General features: G+C 39.3%; 2 protein-coding genes across 2 annotated transcripts; both read right to left on the bottom strand.

The window, feature by feature from the left end:
* Nucleotides 1-405: 405 nt before the first annotated feature.
* LOC120719537 (extracellular calcium-sensing receptor-like) lies at nt 406-4,364 on the bottom strand. The gene is made up of 9 exons (XM_040008816.1): nt 4,159-4,364; nt 3,556-3,850; nt 3,364-3,450; nt 3,013-3,282; nt 2,590-2,799; nt 2,216-2,491; nt 1,630-1,857; nt 1,420-1,543; nt 406-1,316 (listed from the first exon to the last, which is right to left on the bottom strand). The coding sequence occupies exons 1-9, from the start codon at nt 4,326-4,328 to the stop codon at nt 406-408; spliced, it is 2,571 nt and encodes an 856-aa protein (XP_039864750.1). The 5' UTR covers nt 4,329-4,364.
* A 5,829-nt stretch (nt 4,365-10,193) lies between these two features.
* Nucleotides 10,194-12,447, bottom strand: LOC120719915 (extracellular calcium-sensing receptor-like). Its single transcript, XM_040009477.1, has 2 exons — nt 12,441-12,447; nt 10,194-11,498 (listed from the first exon to the last, which is right to left on the bottom strand). Exons 1-2 carry the CDS (start codon nt 12,445-12,447, stop codon nt 10,588-10,590), a joined length of 918 nt encoding a protein of 305 aa, XP_039865411.1. The 3' UTR covers nt 10,194-10,587.
* Between the last annotated feature and the right edge of the window lie 6,628 nt (nt 12,448-19,075).

Here is a 19,075-nt window from a genome sequence, read left to right as displayed (position 1 = left end):
AAGCCAAATGTCTCAATTGCTTGTAATCCAAAATTAGCGCTCAAAAATGAAAAATCCTTGTATTTAAAAGTCACTAAAACCATATACTCACTGCAGATCACTGAAGGTGACCTGCAGTTTTTGAACCGGTCATAAAGTTTAAAATTCTAACAACCTTGCATAAAATTCATTTATTTGAAAAATGGGTTAAAGCTTCTTTGTATCAACTATTTCTGTTGTTGATACTTTCAAATTCATATAAGAGTATTATAAACCCTAGTCAATATACATCACATTTAGAAAGACAAGATATACAAGTATAAGCAATATGAGTCTTGCATGAATCTAATTATTTATATATTCATGATTTATTAATTTATATGTATTTATTTTCATGCATGCATTTTAATTTATGTGGAAACATTTTTACGATTCAGCACCACGACCCATTACGGCCTTTTTTGTGTTGATCTCCGGTCTCATCAGGATTATGTAACATTTGGGTCCAAACAGTGTGATCAAGAGTCCAAAACTTGAGGCCAGGATGGCAAATACCTCCACTGCATCTGCATAATTTCCCGGTGAGCTGATATACACAGGAACAAAAGCCACCCACACAGCACAGAAGATCAGCATGCTGAATGTGATGAGTTTGGCCTCATTAAAACTATCAGGGAGATTCCTTGCCAGGAATGCAATAAGAAAACTGAGGACAGCCAAAATGCCAATATAACCCAATAACACGGCAAAACCCACAGTGGACCCAACTGTACACTCATAAACAATCTTATCATTTTGGTATTGGGTGTTTTTATATGGAGTTGGAGAGGAAGAAACAAGCCAGGTAGTGCAGATGGCTGCTTGAATAGATGTAAGGCACAGAACTGTTCCTCTCTGCTGCATAACACCAAACCACTTCAGACTGGTTCCCCCTCCTGGCTTGGAGGCTTTGAACACAGCCAGAACAACCATGGTTTTTACCAGGATGCATGAGACACACAGCACAAAGCTGATCCCAAATGCTGCATGTCTGAGTTGGCATGTCCACACCCTGGGTCGTCCAATAAACAGCAGTGAACAAAGGAAACATAACTTGAGTGACAACAATAGCTGGAAACTAAGTTCTGAATTGTTGGCACGTACTATGGGTGTTCTGCGATGGTAGATAAAGATCCCTAGAACAACAGTACATATAAATGTGCCCAGTAATGAGGCTGCTGTCAAACAAATACCCAGAGGCTCAAGGTAAGAGAGGAACTCGGTCTTCTTTGGCACACATTGGTCACTCTGGGGGTTTGACCAAAAATCCTCTGGACAACTGGTGCACTCCAATGAGTCTGATAAATAGGAAAAAGATGAAGAAAGGGGAGGATGGTAAAATGCATATTATAGTTAATATGAATTAAATTAAATATGGCATGTTGAAAGATAAACACTTACTGCTCTTATTAGTGACTTTTCCGTCAGAACAAGGGATGCAGTCAAAACAACATTTAGGTTCCCCCTTCTTTCTCACCATGTGGGTACCAGGTGGACAGCTCTCACTGCATACTGATCGAACTGGCTGTTGGACAAACTTAAATATTATTTACTAGAATGAAATTCACTGTACATGTGACAAAAGGTAAAGTCTGAAAAGCCATTTATGACCTTTTTAGATTGAAAGTTCCAGAAGATTTTGTCTTCATCAAGTATGATTTCTTCATCTTTGAAAGCTGACCTCTTAACCTCACCCACATTCTGAACTTTAGTGCTTCCATCAGGGAGCCACAACCAGTTCATAACATCATAAATTGGCACCACATCACCATTTTCATCAAATGACACTTGATCACCAAATGGAGTGGAGAAATTTACCCTTTCCAAGTAATAAAGAAGCTGTTAAAAATTATAAATTAATAAATTATAAAAGTAATATATAAGAAATAGATTTCAAAGTACAGGCAAATTAAATCTAGCACTTGTTATACCTGTACATATAAATGCATTAAAATCCAATTCTAAATTAAACACGGGACGTCTCTAATCGCCATATATATGCATATAAGTTAATGTGCTCTATTATAAATAACATAAATACTACTTTCACTCAATATGAAACATCCATTTAGTTCACTTCAGTGTTTTTATACTTAATCTCATTGCATTTTTTTTATCCTACAGGGTGCATCTTGTTCTGAAAGTAATTATAGAACAAATGATTTACTCATAGATGGAGTATAAACAAATATCACACCTGCCAAGGCTCCAGTGATTGTAAAGTGCCACAGCTGTGCCCACTGAAAGGCCCTCTTCCTGGCTTGCATCGCAGCATGTCATCAAGGGCATATGCCAGGGCATAAACAGCTTTGTACACATTGTACTCAGGCCGGAGGTTGGAAACGTCCAAGAACTTCGTATTCACATTTTCTAGATCTTCCTGTCCAGTGCATAATGCACCTCCACCTTCCATCCAGCCTGGTGGAGCTGGAGAAAATCTGCACTGAAATGTGAATTCCCAGAACTGATTCACCTGAAATATGTTATTGGCGAATTTTTATTTTGTGCTTTGTTTTAACATTGACAACAAAAAATTCTTGCAACTACCACAGTAAATTTTTAAACTCTCACCATGCTGTTTCCATAGTTATTATTGTGATGTAGATCAGGACGTATTTTTAATAGGAATTCCCTAAGCCCTGGTATTTCTCCTCGTCGAATAGCAATGCCCAGTGTACCACCCAGGTATGGCATGAACTTAGGTGTTTGGAGCACAGCACCTGTTGCTGTCCAGCCTTCACTGGCCAACCACTGTAGGCCTGTTACATTCTGCTTGGCTACCTGTGCATTATATATTACCAAATGTAAAAAGTGATCATTTCACAAATACTTTGGTGACATTAAGATGTGACTGAAGTATTTCCTGATGTTAAAACTTATTCTATACCATTTGTGTTCTGTATTAATGCAAATAAAAATGTAATACATCTTTTACACAGAGTAGAGATGCAGATTTTCATAACAAGAAATAATCAGATTCTTTTAAAATTGCACCTCTTCTATAAGGTTTATCATGTGACTCAAATGTACAAAGGCAATGACCACACGAGCTGTTGATTTTTTCATCACATCCACAATCCTCCTGAGTTCATCTGTGTCTTTGTCCCAGGGTAAAACTTCAACGTAGGCAAGGCAACCTTCTCCAGACAAACTGAGCTCGGATTGTAAGGATCTGGCTGCATGAAGTCCATAATCATCGTCAGTGATGAGCAGACCTGCCCAAGTCCAGCCAAAATGTTTTAGGATCTGAATCATAGCACGTACCTAAGTGAATACAGATTAAAACATGAGTGCTGCTCATCAGCTGCTGTTGACGTTTTGTATTTGTCCTGATTGATTTTTAACCTGGAAAGCATCACTTGGGATCGTCCTAAAGAAGGATGGATACTTTTGACGGTCACTCAAACAGGAACATGTGGCAAAATAACTCACCTGTGAAAACCACAGACAATATATTGTACATTATTTTTGACATTAAATTTACAGTTAAATCAATATAACCATAAATAATATTCTATGGTTAAACTGAAAACTTACCATGGGTACTCTGTACAAACCTAAGATGCTGGAGATAGCAATAGAACGTGTAGAGGAAGTTTCACCCACGATCGCTAGGACTGGAGGTTTTCCAACACATGTATTATGTAATATAATTTGTTCCTCTTGACCACTGGCTAATGACAATGCTCCACGGAATCCAATTCTAAGTTCAGCACAGTTGTCATAAAGAGTGTATCCCAGAGTCACATTAGGCAGCAAGTTGGAGTTGTTGTTGATCTCATCAACAGCAAAAGCCATGGTTTGTGCTTGCCTAAACCCCTGAACATAGAAACTAATAAAAAAACATTTTGATTTGAAAAATACATCATTAGAAAACATGTTACAAAGATACTCATACAAACAATGAAGGAAACTAAATAACAACAATTATAGGGATATTTTAATGAAAAAATAATCAAGAACAAGCTTCAGTCAGTATGCGTTATTCTGAGCTTCAGCAAAGAAAACAAAGTATAGTTACTTTAGACATAACATTTATATTTAAATTAGCATTAGGTTTGTCCCTGTTCTCTCTCTTTTTGTTGTTTCCCTGTCATATTTACCTTGTTTTACTTCCCTATTTCACCCTGTCATACTTACCCATGGCAAGAAGGCTGTTGTGGCTCTGAGGCAAAAGATAGGTCAGGAACACTTGAGAAAAAGTGGACTGGAAACAATCCACCCAGGATGACATCTCCACTCTTGTGCATTATGTTTAGATGAAATTGCCCCTGTAGCTGACATGAGGAGGGAAACACAGAAGAGGACATAGCATAAGAAAAGTAGGAATACAGCAAAATGAACAAGAGCAAATTGCTTCGTAAAAATGAGCTCATGACAGCTTTCAGATTTTCTGACCTTAGTCATTCCATTTTATTGCATTGCCATTGCCTTTTATTGACATGAATCGTGCACACCGCCCTTCAGTGAAAAACAAGAAGAAAGGGCAGGGCTTAACCGTTTAAGACCTACCATAGAACCAAGTCCGCAAGAGCTTACTTTATATTTTCACATGCTGTAGTGCCATTTTTGGGAGCATTTCAAGTTGCTATACATCAATACAACTGTTATAGCCCAACTTTTAATAATACGTATGCATTAAGTCCATAGTAACTACATAAATTGCAAAAAAGTGCAATAAACTACAAAAAAAATTAAAATTGTTTTTGTTTTGTTTTTTACATATACTTCTACTTGGAGAAATTTAAGAGGTTTATCCCTCAAAACTTTAAATACAAAAAAGTTGCAAAAAACAGTTTACAACAACAGGAAATTTATTTTGAGTGTCTTCATAGTTTTATTTTTGAGATACACCATTTTTTATATACTGCAGAAAAAACGAAAAACAATCCTATAATGCAAATTTGCAAAACAAAAACAGCATGTGCATCAAAATAAACTATTTAAAGTAGTGCAATTTGAGTTCTAAGCATCCCAGAAACTATTCAGAAAAGCATAAAGTCAAACATATCTTTTAAAAACATCAAAAAATATCAGTATGGGCTTTTAAGGCCTACAAGTAAAAAGCTACATTTTCCGCGAAAATGACGTCACTTCTGGTTTCGGGCAGGTAATGTCGGACATGCGATTGTTCGCGCTGACGTCTATTTTAATGTAGGAAGTGTTATGAACAGCTGATCGGATCGGCAAAGCGTGTTTCTGGAATATTATGTTTTTGTTCCTGCAAGCGCTTTTTATGCAATTTTTGCAAAGCTATATGTGGAAGGAAACCGTGACCTAGGTCAAGCTGATGGCATAAGATGTATGTACAACTCCTCCGGTTTCATATGCAAAAAAATATTATTGTGCTAGCTTACGTGGTTCCGGTTCTACGTGGATTTAAAAATAGTTACGCAAAACGGAGCGTGCCCGCTCTGACCGGCTTTAAAGAGTTAAATACTGATCAGATATTACTTTTGTATCCAGGCAGATTTAGGTAAGATTAGGCAGATTTGAGTGTATTACTTCTCAAGATGACCTCAAGCTCACAAAAAATAATTTTTTTTTGTCTATGGTTTCATTTTTGTTAAATATCATTCTGATTTTCAATGGTTATAATAGAATAATGAATGTTGTGTTGGTTCAACCAAGACACCAGGTGCACATGGAGCAATATGTATTGTGGTGAGCTGGGAATCTTACAACAAAAGACCCACACAGAGGTTGAGCCTGCAGTTCTACCCCAAGTCACGAGATTACACTAGCCGCTCCCAATACGCCATAATATCAAACTGTCACGGCTGGGAAGGCGAGCCGTGTGGTGTGGAGGAAGGAGGACCCAAGATGCAAGCAGTGGATGAAAATGCTAGTGAAGTTTATTTACAAGGTGTAGTGGCAAACAAGCAGTGGGGCATGACAAATAACTGAAAACACCTAAACTGGGAGAACTAAAATAACAGACCTGGGAGCATACGACAGAGGGATGAGAGGGATGAGAGGGATGAGAGGGATGAGAGGGATGAGAGGGATGAGAGGGATGAGAGGGATGAGAGGGATGAGAGGGATGAGAGGGATGAGAGGCAGACGACGAGCAGGACACCGAGTAACACAGACTGACACGGAGGAGCACAGACAAACCGGCAACAGGTAGGAGAACACACAGGGCTTAAATACACACACCAGTAATCAGGGGATGAGAGACAGGAGGGCAACACAGCTGGGAGAAATCAGAGCTGACGGGACAGGGGAAATGTAAACAGAACACACTCACATCAGACAGAGACCTTCACAATAAAACAGGAAACTCAGACACGGGGAACCAAACAAGACACAGATCTAAACAGACAGCTTCACAAACAGATGGGGTGACACCATAGACAGACAGAGACACAGATGCAGACTCAAAGGCAGACTGAATATAACACATAGAACTCAAACAATAATAATCATCATCATCATAATAAACTAGAAAATGATAATAAACTAAAAGCGCTGGGTCACCGACCCAGGACCGTGACACAAACTGTAATTCATATTTAGCAAAGTTCATGGTGAATATCTCAACAGGCAATGTTTAAAAACAAAAACAAAAAAACAAAACAGTCCAAATTTCAATAGTTTTTGACTGTAAAATTGTCATCATCAGAATTTTTTTATTCCATGAGTGAGTTTTTTTTTTTTAAAATAATAATAATAATACATTTTATTTATAGGCCCCATTATAGACCGTCAAGGTTGCCTAACAATAGTACAAAATAAATAAATACATAAAATCACAAGGTAAATGAAAAAAACAAGCATTAAAGTATAAAGGCAAGAATAAAAGCTAAACAAGGTAAATATAGGTTAAGACAGAATCATAATGAAGGCTAGGTAATTTTGAATAGATGGGTTTTAAGACGCGATTTAAAAGTGGTGAGAGAGTTTGTAGTCCGAAGATCTGGTGGAAGTGCATTCCAAAGTCTTGGGGAAGAACAACCAAAGGCTCTGCGTCCCAAGCAAGTGAGCAGGTGGAACAGACAGAACGGAAGTTGAAGAAGAGTGGCGTGTACGAGGGGTTAAGTATGTATGGAGAAGATCAGATATATGTGGGGGAGCAAGGTCACAAAGAGCTTTGAAGGTAAGAAGCAGGATCATGAAACTGAAACGGAGGTGAACTGGAAGCCAATGGAGCTGTTTAAGAACAGGTGTTGTATGTTCAATTTATGGAGATTTATGAAATAGGAATTTACCACAGAGAATAGAATTACAGTAATCGAAACAACATATGAGAAGAGCATTGACAAGAACGGTGGTACTGTTTGGAGAGAGTGAAGGACGAAGGCAGTTAATATTACGAAAATTATATTATTTATATGTGCTGTGAAGGAAAGAGTGCTGTCGAGGATGACACCAAGACTCTTAACTTGAAGGGAAGGTGTGACAACAGAGTGGTCAATGGATAATGAAAGACTTCTGGTTGGAACTTTAGTCAGTTTTGATTTGGTGCCTATTAGAATAAATTCTGTTTTATTGCCATTAAGTTTAAGAAAGTTGTGAGCAAAAACCAGACCTTGATTTCACTTAAACAATCAGAAATAGATGTGGGTGGGATAGTAGCTGTAGGTTTGGAAGATAAGTAGAGCTGGGTGTCATCTGCATAGCAGGGAAATTTGATGTTATATTTCTTGAATATATTACCTAGGGGTAGGAGATAGATAATAAAAAGTAAAGGACCCAGGACAGAGTCTTGGGGTGCACCGGAGTTAACTGGAGCAGATAGTGATCTGTGAGTGCGTAATTGAACAAACTGAATGGACAGAGAGATACGAGGTAAACCAGGCGAGTGCTGTACCATTGATGCCAAGAGATGTGTCACAGCCGGGCAGCCAACTCAAGGATTAGGATGCACACACCCAGGGCTGGACTGGGACAAAAAAATCAGCCAGGGCATTTTGACTAGCGACCGGCCCACCAGGTATTATAGGAAAAACCACAAAGCCAGGTGGCGCTCGGACTGGTCCCGCAGCTCTTCATGCTGGCGACGCACCTCCACCGCCTGCTCCCGCTGGGCGGCCGCCATTTCGGCCACCCTCTGGCCCAGCTCCTCCCTTCCCTGGCTCCGATAAGGACCCGCCGTGCCGCCTCCTGGGTTTCGGCACCAATGTGGTGAGAACAAGGCACGACGGGACCACAGATCATCATTCAGAGCCATCTTTATTTACACTCACCACAACACAACACCACACACACCTGAGTCCCTGTGTTTTAACTTGGTGGGCGTGATTACGGATGCCGTGCAGGTGCGTCCACCCTCCCTGCACGGCACCGCAGACCCCACCACATATGTGTAAAAAAGATTTGTGTGTGTGTAAAAAAGATTTGTATGTGTAAAAAGAATTTGTGTGTGCGCAGTTCAAAAAAAGCGCCCCTCCGACAGCCAAACCCATCTGTTCTCTGATTGGATTGTTATATTTGTGATTGACATGACATTGACCAATCAGATGAAAGGAAGAAAAATAGGGTCAAAATTCGTACTTGTAACTTGCAGGGTTTTTTTTTGGCTAAATCCACACACAAATCTTTTTTACGCACACACAAATTAATTTTACACATACAAATCCTTATTTACAAGTACAAAATATTTATGACCACATTTGAGCCCATAAAGCTAGCCAAACAGTAAAGACACAGTGAGTAAATACTTTGGCAATAAATTAAGGAGTGAGTACACAGAGAATGTGCTTCGGATGAAGCATGTGAAGATTATACTATGAAAAAATAAGTTATCTACATTTTTTTAATTAAATTGCTATGCAGATAAGCTACTCAAACATACCACTGTGTGTTGGAACAGGAAGTGATACTCTACCGCAGAGAGAGTGAACACCAAGTGACAGCGCCACCCAAAGGAGTGCCAAAGAAAGAAAGGGGAAACGCAGACAACCTGATGAGGAACAAAGGAAAACACACACAATATATACACAGAGGGTAATGTACCATGTACCAGTACCGTGACATCTATATCATTTATTTTGATTATTAAGTCAAAGTATCATCATCATCATATGACTCCTTAATGTAGGGAATAAACCACACAAAATTTATGGGAAATTGGAGGAACAAGCAGGAACTATGTGAAACCTCACAATGTATATATAAATAAAAAGATTAATAACACAATTTAACTGTTGGATCATTTTTGAAATCCTGAAGCAATGCAATTTAGCCATGCGGCTCAATGTAAGGAGCTCTCTGATTGGTTGGACAGACACAGGCTGGATGCCTGGATCTACACTGCTGTTTGTGCTTATACCTTTGCCCTGCTAAGAATTGTGTGTGCTTGTACAAAGGCCATTCAGCTTCAGGATTTACTCTAACCAACGCGGATATGTGAAGAATGAAGAGACCCTGCAGTGAAACAAAACTGAACCTCTGAGTGTGCACCTGTGGACTCAGTCTGACTACCTGTTGAAGGTGGCTAACATGGCTAACACTAGCATCACTGCATGTAGCCCTGTTATTCCTTCCTCATTCCTTATATGAATGAGAGAACTGACAGAGGGACGTATTTGAATATCTTCTGTTCCACCTTTCCTAACCTGGAAGCTGAGGATGACTTAATCCTGACAAGGACACAAACCTCAGCACATATCATAGACGTTACATTCTCTGTGCAGCAATTTCAGAGACGGATCGCAACAACCACTCATTAAGATCGTCCAGAAATCTGTCCCTTTCTGGCAACTGTGGAAACTTCAAATAAGAAGAATAAGAATCCATATGTAATGGTTTGTTTATTTAGAGAAAGTAATTCTGTATTATGTATAAGGCTAAATTTAATCATGGTGAGCCACACACGTGCATTGGAAAAGTATAAATGATTTACATTTTAACACAATCATGAAAAAAAATGTAGTAGAGTTTCAATAGAGTACCTAACTGTTTTACTATGTTCTCACTTTCATGGTGTGAATGGAAAGAATTTTTTTAAAGGTTCAATATATTTGGTTAAATGTATAATATGTATTAATTTGTTTTTCTGCATTAACTTTTCTGCTACATATGGAAAAATATTGTGATTCAGTCCCACGGGACATTATTGCTTTTTTGGTGTTGAGTTCTGGTCTCATCAGGATTATGCAACATTTGGGTCCAAAAAGTGTGATTAAGAGCCTGTTTTAAGCATTATTTATTTTTGTTTATGGATTTTTTTATTTTTTTTTTTGCAAATGTATATTTTATCTATGAATGTGGTTTGACAATGTGGTTGTTCCTGATCAGTTTGTTTGGTATCATTTTGACATATGCTTTCATTATCTTTGCATGAACATTGTGCTTTTTTCCAACAAATATCCCAAGCAGAAAGCAAGACTGAAAAAAAGAGAGAGAGAAAGGCTGCCACAATTTATATAAATGCCTAATGCTGAATGCCCATTGTTTCAATTACATTGATAAAAAACTTCAAATATTATTGCTAACACCCACCCCCCAAAGAAAAATGAGAAAACATGTTTCTACTGCACCCTATTCAACCTATCCCAACTACTGGAGTCTCTCTCCTTTCTAATTTACTTTAAAGCTGCTTTTCTAGTCTATGTGGAAAAATACTTAAGATTCACTGCCACGACCCATTATAGCCTTTTTTGTGTTCAATTCGGGTCTCATTATTATTATGTAACATTTGGGTCCAAACAGTGTGATCAACAGTCCAAAACTTGAGGCCAGGATAGCAAATACCTCCACTGCATCTGCATAATTTCCTGGTGAGCTGATATAAACAGGAACAAAGGCCACCCACACAGCACAGAAGATCAGCATGCTGAATGTGATGAGTTTGGCCTCATTAAAACTATCAGGGAGATTCCTTGCCAGGAATGCAATTAGAAAACTGAGGAAAGCCAGAACGCCAATATAACCCAGTAATACTGCAAAACCCACAGTGGACCCAAATGCACACTCATAAACAATCTTATCATTTTGGTATTGGGTGTTTTTATGTGGAGTTAGAGAGGAAGAAACAAGCCAGGTAGTGCAGATGGCTGCCTGAATAGATGTCAGAAACAGAACTGTTCCTCTCTGCTGCGTAACACCAAACCACTTCAGACTGGTTCCCCCTCCTGGCTTGGAGGCTTTGAACACAGCCAGAACAACCATGGTTTTTACCAGGATGCATGAGACACACAGCACAAAGCTGATCCCAAATGCTGCATGTCTGAGTTGGCATGTCCACAGCCTGGGTCGTCCAATGAACAGAAGTGAACAAAGGAAACACAACTTGAGTGACAACAATAGCTGGAAACTAAGTTCTGAATTGCTGGCACGTATTATAGGTGTTCTGCGATGGTAGAAAAAGATCCCTAGAACAACAGCACAAATGAGTGTGCCCAGCAGTGAAGTTGCTGCCAAACAAATACCCAGAGGCTCATGGTAGGAGAGGAACTCTGTCTTCTTTGGAACACAGTGGTCACGCTGGGGGTTTGACCAAAAATCCTCTGGACAACTGGTGCACTCAAATGAGTCTTAAAAAGAAGAAGATGGTGAAATGCACATTATATTTCAAAGAAAAAAATTAATATGCCATGTTGAAAGATAAACACCTACTGCTTTTATTAGTAATTTTTCCCTCAGAACAAGGGATGCAGTCAAAACAGCATTTGGGTTCCGCCTTCCTTCTCACCATGTGGGTACCAGGAGGACAGCTCTCACTGCATACTGATCGAGGTGGCTATTGGACAAAGTTAAACATTACTTGCCAAAATTACATATGCTATACATGTGACAATGTAAAAGTCTAAGAAACGTATAACCTTTTTCGAATCAAAGTTCCAGAAGATTTTGTCTTCATCAAGTATGAGTTCTTCACCTTTGAAAGCTGACCTCTTAACCTCACCCACATTCTGAACTTCAGTGCTTCCATCAGGGAGCCACAACCAGTTCATCACATCGTAAATTGGTACCACATCACCATTCTCATCAAATGACACTTGATCACCAAATGGTGTGGTAAAGTTCACCCTTTCCAAGTAATAAACAAGCTGTTAAAAAAATAAAATAAACTATTGGACTCATTATATTTAAATATAGAAATCAAGGTATTTCACTAATAACCTGTATGTATGTGTACATAATAAACAAGCTGTTAAAAAAGTGATTCATCAGAAATAAATTATTTTTCACATTGAAATAGTGGCATACTATTCAGAGGTCATTATGCCTATTTTATTTAAATATAGAAATTACAGGAAGAACAAGTTATATCACAAAAGGTCAATGATCTCTCCGATCTAAATATACGAAGCACTACACTATCAGGAGTACAGAAAATCCTTTTAGCTCCTTCCAGCTGTTTAACCAGTAAAACATATGGCATTTTGTTTAATCCCACAGGATGAATGTCACCCTGAAAGTAATTACAAGCAAACAATTTGTTTAGTTAGGTGGACTGTAAACTGATATCACACCTGCCATGGCTCCAGTGACTGCAAAGCACCACAGCTGTTCCCACTGAAAGGCCCTCTTCCTGGCTTGCACCGCAGCATGTCATCAAGCGAATATGCCAGTGCATAAACAGCTTTGTACACGTTATACTCAGGCCGCAGGTTGGTAAGGTCCAAGAACTCATTGTCCACATTTTGCAGATTTTCCTGTCCAGTGCATAATGCAACTCCACTTTCCAGCCAGCCTGGTGGAGCTGGTGCAAATCTGCACTGAAATGTGAATTCCCAAAACTGATTCACCTGAAATATTTAGATTTTATGAATATAAATTATGATAATATCTAGTTCTGGCACATACCATACTAAATGTAAAAACCTCACCATGCTATTTCCATAGCTATTGTTGTAATGTAGAGTGGGACGTATTTTTAACAGGAATTCCCTGAGCCCTGGTATTTCCCCATGACGAATGGCAATGCCCAGTGTACCACCCAGGTATGGCATAAGCTGAGGTGTTTGGAGCACAGCAGCTGCTGTCCAGGCCTCACTGGCCATCCACTGTAGGCCTGTTACATTTTGCCTCACTACCTGTGCATTGTAATATACCAAATATTGAAACTGGCAAATACTTTAGGGACATTATCATGCCATTGAATTGCTGCTCTTGGAAAATAATTCCACATGATTAAATTTCTTTACTCATTCACACAAACATACAAAATGTTTTACACACTATAGTTAATTCAAATCTTTATAATTATTAATAATAAAATTGTTGTAAAGCCAGACCTCATCCATAAGGTTTAGTATGTGACTCTCATATGCAAAGACAATGACAACTCGAGCTGTGGATTTTTTCATGACATTCACGATCCTCCTGACTTCATCTGTGTTTTTGTCCCGAGGCAAAACCTCAAAGTACGCCAGGCAACCTTCACCAGACCGACTGAGCTCAGATTGTAAGGATCTTGCTGCATTATGTCCATAATCATCATTACTGATGAGCAAACCTGCCCAAGTCCAGCCAAAATGTTTTAGAATCTGGATCATAGCACGTACCTATGTGAATACAGATTAGAACAGAGGTGCATAGTCTAGAAAAATCTTTCATTAGAGTTACTTTTCATCAGCTTTACAGCACATCATTATGTATTCTGTTGGAAAACAGGTATTCATCAGGTATATCCTTAAATATACTTTAGTTCTTTATTTTTTATTGCTTTAATCTTGGTGATGTTTACCTGGAAAGCATCACTTGGTATTGTCCTAAAGAAGGATGGATACTTTTGACGATCAGTCAGACAGGAACATGTGGCAAAATAACTCACCTGTCAAAAATGCAAGCTTTATATTGTATTAAATATACGGTTAATTCAACCAACAATAACATGCTATGGTTAAACTGAGAACTTACCATGGGTACTCTGTACAAACCTAAGACGCTGGAGATAGCAATAGAACGTGTAGAGGAAGAATCACCCACAATCCCTGTAACTAGAGGATTTCCAGCACATGCATCATCCAATATAATTTGTTCCTCTTGACCATTGACTAATGACAATGCTCCTCGGAATCCAATTCCAAGTTCAGCACAGTTGTCATAAAGACTGTATCCTAAAGTCACATTAGGTAAAAGTTCAGAGTTTTTGTTGATTTCATCAATAGCAAAAGCCATGATTTGTGCCAGCCTAAATCCTTGTATATAGAATCTAAAAAAAGAAAAAGTTAATTATTGTAAAATAAAAACAAGATACTTGGAAAACGGAGTGCAAAATTAATTAACAAAAAAATACAGACACTAAATGAAAACAATTAAAAGGACATTTTAATGAAAAAATAACAGCAGACGGTCAAGAAACTTGCATGATGATATTAATACTTTAGTTATAAAATACAATGGAACTCATTTCCCACAATTTTTTCTTTTCTTCATTCCCCCCCGGCCATACTTACCCATGACATGTAGGCTGTTGTGGTTCTGAGATAAAAGACAGGTCAGGAACACTTTTAAAAAAATGGACTGGAAACAGTCCACCCAGAATTACATCTCCAGTCTTGTGCACCCCATTTAGATGAAATTCTCCTTGTAACTGACAAGAGCTGGGAAATACAGAAGATAATAAAGCATAAGAAAAGTAGAAATCTAGTAAAATAAGCAAGAGCAAATTGGTTTGAAATAATAACCACATGGCAGCTTTCTGATTTTCTGAGCCTAGTAATCAGGTTTTATTGTTTTGTCATTCCTTTTTATTGGAATACAGTGTTAGATAATCTTGCAGCCCACCCATCTGGGGAAAAGGGGCAGGGCAGACTTAGAAAACAGTAAAAGTTAATTAGTAGATAACAAGAACTTTGTTTTGTGTGTGTGTTTTGTTAATTTCATTTCTTTTTAACAGATGTAAAAGATTACTGAATATTTTTATGGTTCAACAAATGTATGAAATACACATCAAAAATATGATTCATGTACAGCAAGGTTTATGATGAAAATACCTTGTTAAAATAAAATATTAAGTCAAATCTAGCTGTCTTGGACTATAAAATTTCCATATTGTCAGAATTTTTTTTTTAATTTGTTTTTGTCACACAAAAGGAACCTATGCACACAGTGTTCCAAGACAAGTAAGTGTTGATTGTCAGAGTTTTTCATGATTTCTGCTTGGGCATCTCTCCAGTTGCCTCCACTCTGGCTCAGCCTAGCACAGCTCTCTCATCAGGTGCTGGCATCCTACTCAAATAGGGGAGGTATGATTAGATGATGGTTATCAGCTGTGTAGGTTAGCCTTCCTGCCACCACAGCCTGTTTCCACTGCTCCACCCCTCCCCTGCAAAACCCCAGTCAAGGCCGAAGCCAGAACGTGGAGTGGATCCAACTTAAACTAGCATGTCCAGGGTCATGGGCCGTGGGTGGCGAAGCTCGACAAATGGAACAGTGGTGCAAGAGTTGATGGAGGAGAGGCATTGTTTTGCAGGTGTAGTCAAACAGGAGGGGGGAAGAGGAGGCCCGGGTGAGTCCAGAAAAATAGTGATCCGAGGTTCCGAGGCAGGGAGGCAGGGAGGCAGGGAGACAGGCAAGCCAGACTGAGAGGACTGGCCCTGGGACTGAGCTCCTCTCTTTTTAACTGGGTCCTGGACTTCCTGACCAACAGACCACAGTCTGTGAGGATCCACAATGTCTCCTCACCTTCCAGAGTCCTCAGCATTAGCTCCCCACAGGGCTGTGTGCTAAAGCCCCTCCTGTTCACACTGCTTACATATGACTGCTCACCCAACCATCCAAGCTGTCATATTGTAAAGTTTGCAGACAACACAGCTGTGGTTGGTTGCATCACAAACAATGATGAGACCGGCTAAAGGAAGGAGGTGGAACACTTGGAGGACTGGTGCAGGCAAAGCAATCTCTGCTTAAATGAGAAGAAGACGAAGGAGATGATTGTGGACTTCAGGAGGGGAAGACACACACACACACCCCTGCACGTTAGAGGATCTGCAGTCGAAGTATTACCCAGCTACAAGTACCTGGGTACGTACCTGGATAGCAACCTCACCTGGAAAAACAACACTTCCAGCCTGATCAGGAAGGCTCACCAGAGGCTCTACTTTCTGCGGAGGTTGAAGCGTGTGGGAATGGAGAGCTCAGTCCTCATCTCCTTTTATAGATGTGCGGTAGAAAATGTTCTGTGCTCTGGCATCAACGTGTGGCACGGAAAATGCACTGTGGCAGAGGGGAAAGCTCTACAGAGGGTGTTGAAGGCTGCACAAAGAGTTGTCGGAGGCAGCCGCCCAACTGTCACAGACATATAAACCTCCAGATGCAGGAAGAGGGCCACCTGTATCATGAAGGACCCCACTCACCCAGCACACACACTCTTTGTCCCGCTCCCCTCAGGCAGGAGGCTGAGGAGCATTAAATGCAAAACCACCAGACTGAGAAACACCTTCATTCCAGAAGCTGTGAGACTTCTCAGTGCATAATGGACAAGAACTGTTATTGTAGCACCTTAACCACTACTTGACACTTATTGACACTGTAACTTTATCAATGCATGTCATCATGCCCTTTGCAGCTAAAGTATTTATTTACACCTATATTTATACCCACACTCTATACCCATACTCCATACTGGTACTCAGGTTGTTGCACTCTACTTATGGTGTTATTTATTGTATTGTCTTATTACTTGTCATTTCTGTTTGTTAAAAAAAAACAACCCCCCCCCCCCCCCCAACTATTTATTTATTACTTAAAAAAAAAAATTCTGTTTCTTCATTATTTTTGTTTCCTTTCACTCCAGGACCATGTATACATAATTTCATTCCACCTCATGTTAACATGTGATGCGAATGACAAATAAAGCTCCTTGAATCCTTGAATGGCTACCAGCTGGTGGAGCGCAAGAGAGATCAGTGTCCAGGTGAGTGTGGCTATTGCAAGGTTGAATGATTGTCCAGGAAGCTAATGGGTAAGCAGATGTTTTGGCAAAGGCTGATTGCTGGTCTTAAATACTGCTGGCTCAGTCAGTCTCAAAATGGGAGTGAACATGATAGACTTACACTGGTTCTAAATGAGAAAACTCTTTAACAGTTGAATTCACTGAGGTTCATTTATCACAGCACAAAATATATAAAATGAGGCAGCAGTGAGGCAGCAGAGAAAGTTACAAATCTGTTACAAATAAGTCCTGACTTACAACACAACAACAGCTGTGGAAACAACATGGTACTACTACTACTATAGTAGTTGCAAGAATTTCTTAATATTATTGTTTTTAATTTAATTGTTTGTAACGTTTTCAATAAATTTCAGGTGAATCACAAAATGTTTTACACACTATAGTTAATTCAAATCTTTATAATTATTAATAATAAAATTGTTGTAAAGCCAGACCTCATCCATAAGGTTTAGTATGTGACTCTCATATGCAAAGACAATGACAACTCGAGCTGTGGATTTTTTCATGACATTCACGATCCTCCTGACTTCATCTGTGTTTTTGTCCCGAGGCAAAACCTCAAAGTACGCCAGGCAACCTTCACCAGACCGACTGAGCTCAGATTGTAAGGATCTTGCTGCATTATGTCCATAATCATCATTACTGATGAGCAAACCTGCCCAAGTCCAGCCAAAATGTTTTAGAATCTGAATCATAGCACGTACCTATGTGAATACAGATCAGAACAGAGGTGCATAGTCTAGAAAAATCTTTCATTAGAGTTGCTTTTCATCAGCTTTACAGCACATCATTATGTATTCTGTTTGAAAACAGGTATTCATCAGGCATATCCTTAAATATACTTTAGTTCTTTATTTTTTATTGCTTTAATCTTGGTGATGTTTACCTGGAAAGCATCACTTGGTATTGTCCTAAAGAAGGATGGATACTTTTGACGATCAGTCAGTTCCTCTGAACCATTTTTGGGAATTCACATTTCAGTACAGATTTGCACCAGCTACATAAGGCTGTGTGGAAGATGGAGGAGCACTATGCACTGGAAAGGGGGATCAAGAAAATAGGAACACTGAGTTCTTGGACATTTCCAACCTCGGATCTGAGTACAATGTGTTTAACGTTGTGTATGTGCTGGCATATTCCCTTGATGACATGCTGAGGTACAAGACAGGAAGAGGGCCATTCAGGCAACACAGCTGTGCCACATTGCAAACACTGGAGCCACGGGAGGTGTGATATCAGATTACACTCCATCTGTCATGGTCTAGCAGTCCTCATCGGCCGACCTCCCTGTTTTGGTGTTTATGTTTATATTTCTACTCCCCTCCCATCTCTGTCTCCCTGTTATGTGTGTTTTGTGTGGGACTTACATGTCCCTGGAAGCTTGGGTTCCGAGCGCCATCTGACCCGGAAGTGTTTCCGCGCTGGAGTCAGCCACATCTGCCACTTGTAAGTCACTGCCAGCTGCTACATATTTTTTTTTCCTACTTAACCGTGTGACTGAGCTTCAGTTAACTCGCCTGTACAGCCATGGATTGCTTTGAGAAAGCAATCTTTTTGGCTAGTTAAAATATCTTAATAGATTACAGATTATACCTTTTGATAGGAATTAAAAATGATGTGATATCATTCAGGACAGATATGTTTGAGGAGGAATGTCCTTTCTGGGATGCAACAGGGAGGTAGAGTCTACAGCCCAATCTGGCGTGGAGGTGTGGACAGCCAGATCTGGCGCCCCTCTTCCCGCTCTCCTATCTGTCTTGTCTCTTTTCTCTCTTACTTCTCACTATCACCTTTTCTATCCCTGTAAAGCAGTGTTGCCAACTCCTCAATAAGGAAAATCATTGTCCTAAAAGTCGCTAGAAGTCGCTAAATGACATTATTGCATAATTTGCATAATTGATTATGCTTATGTAATTGTAACCGATGCTGTAAAAGAGAGAAATAACATTGTAGAAGAGACATCAAGTGAGCAAAAAACACCTTAAATGCATTTAGAATATATTTAGAACTACAAATTAAATTTCTTTTAGCAATTATTGTTTTTTTAATGTCACAATTCCAACACTCCTCCTTTATCCAGGCTTCGGACCGGCAAAAGTGACCTGAAGTAGGAACTCTGGCCTGAGTTACTTTTTTTGTGTGTGTGTGTGTCTTTTTAAGTAGTTTTAAACCTATGATCCACCAAAAGTAACAGTAAAAGAAGAA

The sequence above is a fragment of the Simochromis diagramma genome, unplaced genomic scaffold (genome assembly GCF_900408965.1).
Source record: "Simochromis diagramma unplaced genomic scaffold, fSimDia1.1 OVJJ01000344.1, whole genome shotgun sequence".
Classification (NCBI taxonomy): Eukaryota; Metazoa; Chordata; class Actinopteri; order Cichliformes; family Cichlidae; genus Simochromis; species Simochromis diagramma.
This window is presented reverse-complemented; position numbering and strand designations above follow the sequence as displayed.

What these genes read in the sequence shown, in the direction of transcription:
- LOC120719537 (XM_040008816.1), bottom strand. Translation starts at nt 4,328, where the DNA reads ATGTCCTCTTCTGTGTTTCCCTCCTCATGTCAGCTACAGGGGCAATTT. An exon ending in ATAACTATGGAAACAGCATG is followed by an intron (nt 2,492 to 2,589) that starts GTGAGAGTTTAA and finishes AACATATTTCAG; the next exon opens with GTGAATCAGTTCTGGGAATT. An exon ending in AAAAGTCACTAATAAGAGCA is followed by an intron (nt 1,317 to 1,419) that starts GTAAGTGTTTAT and finishes CCTATTTATCAG; the next exon opens with ACTCATTGGAGTGCACCAGT.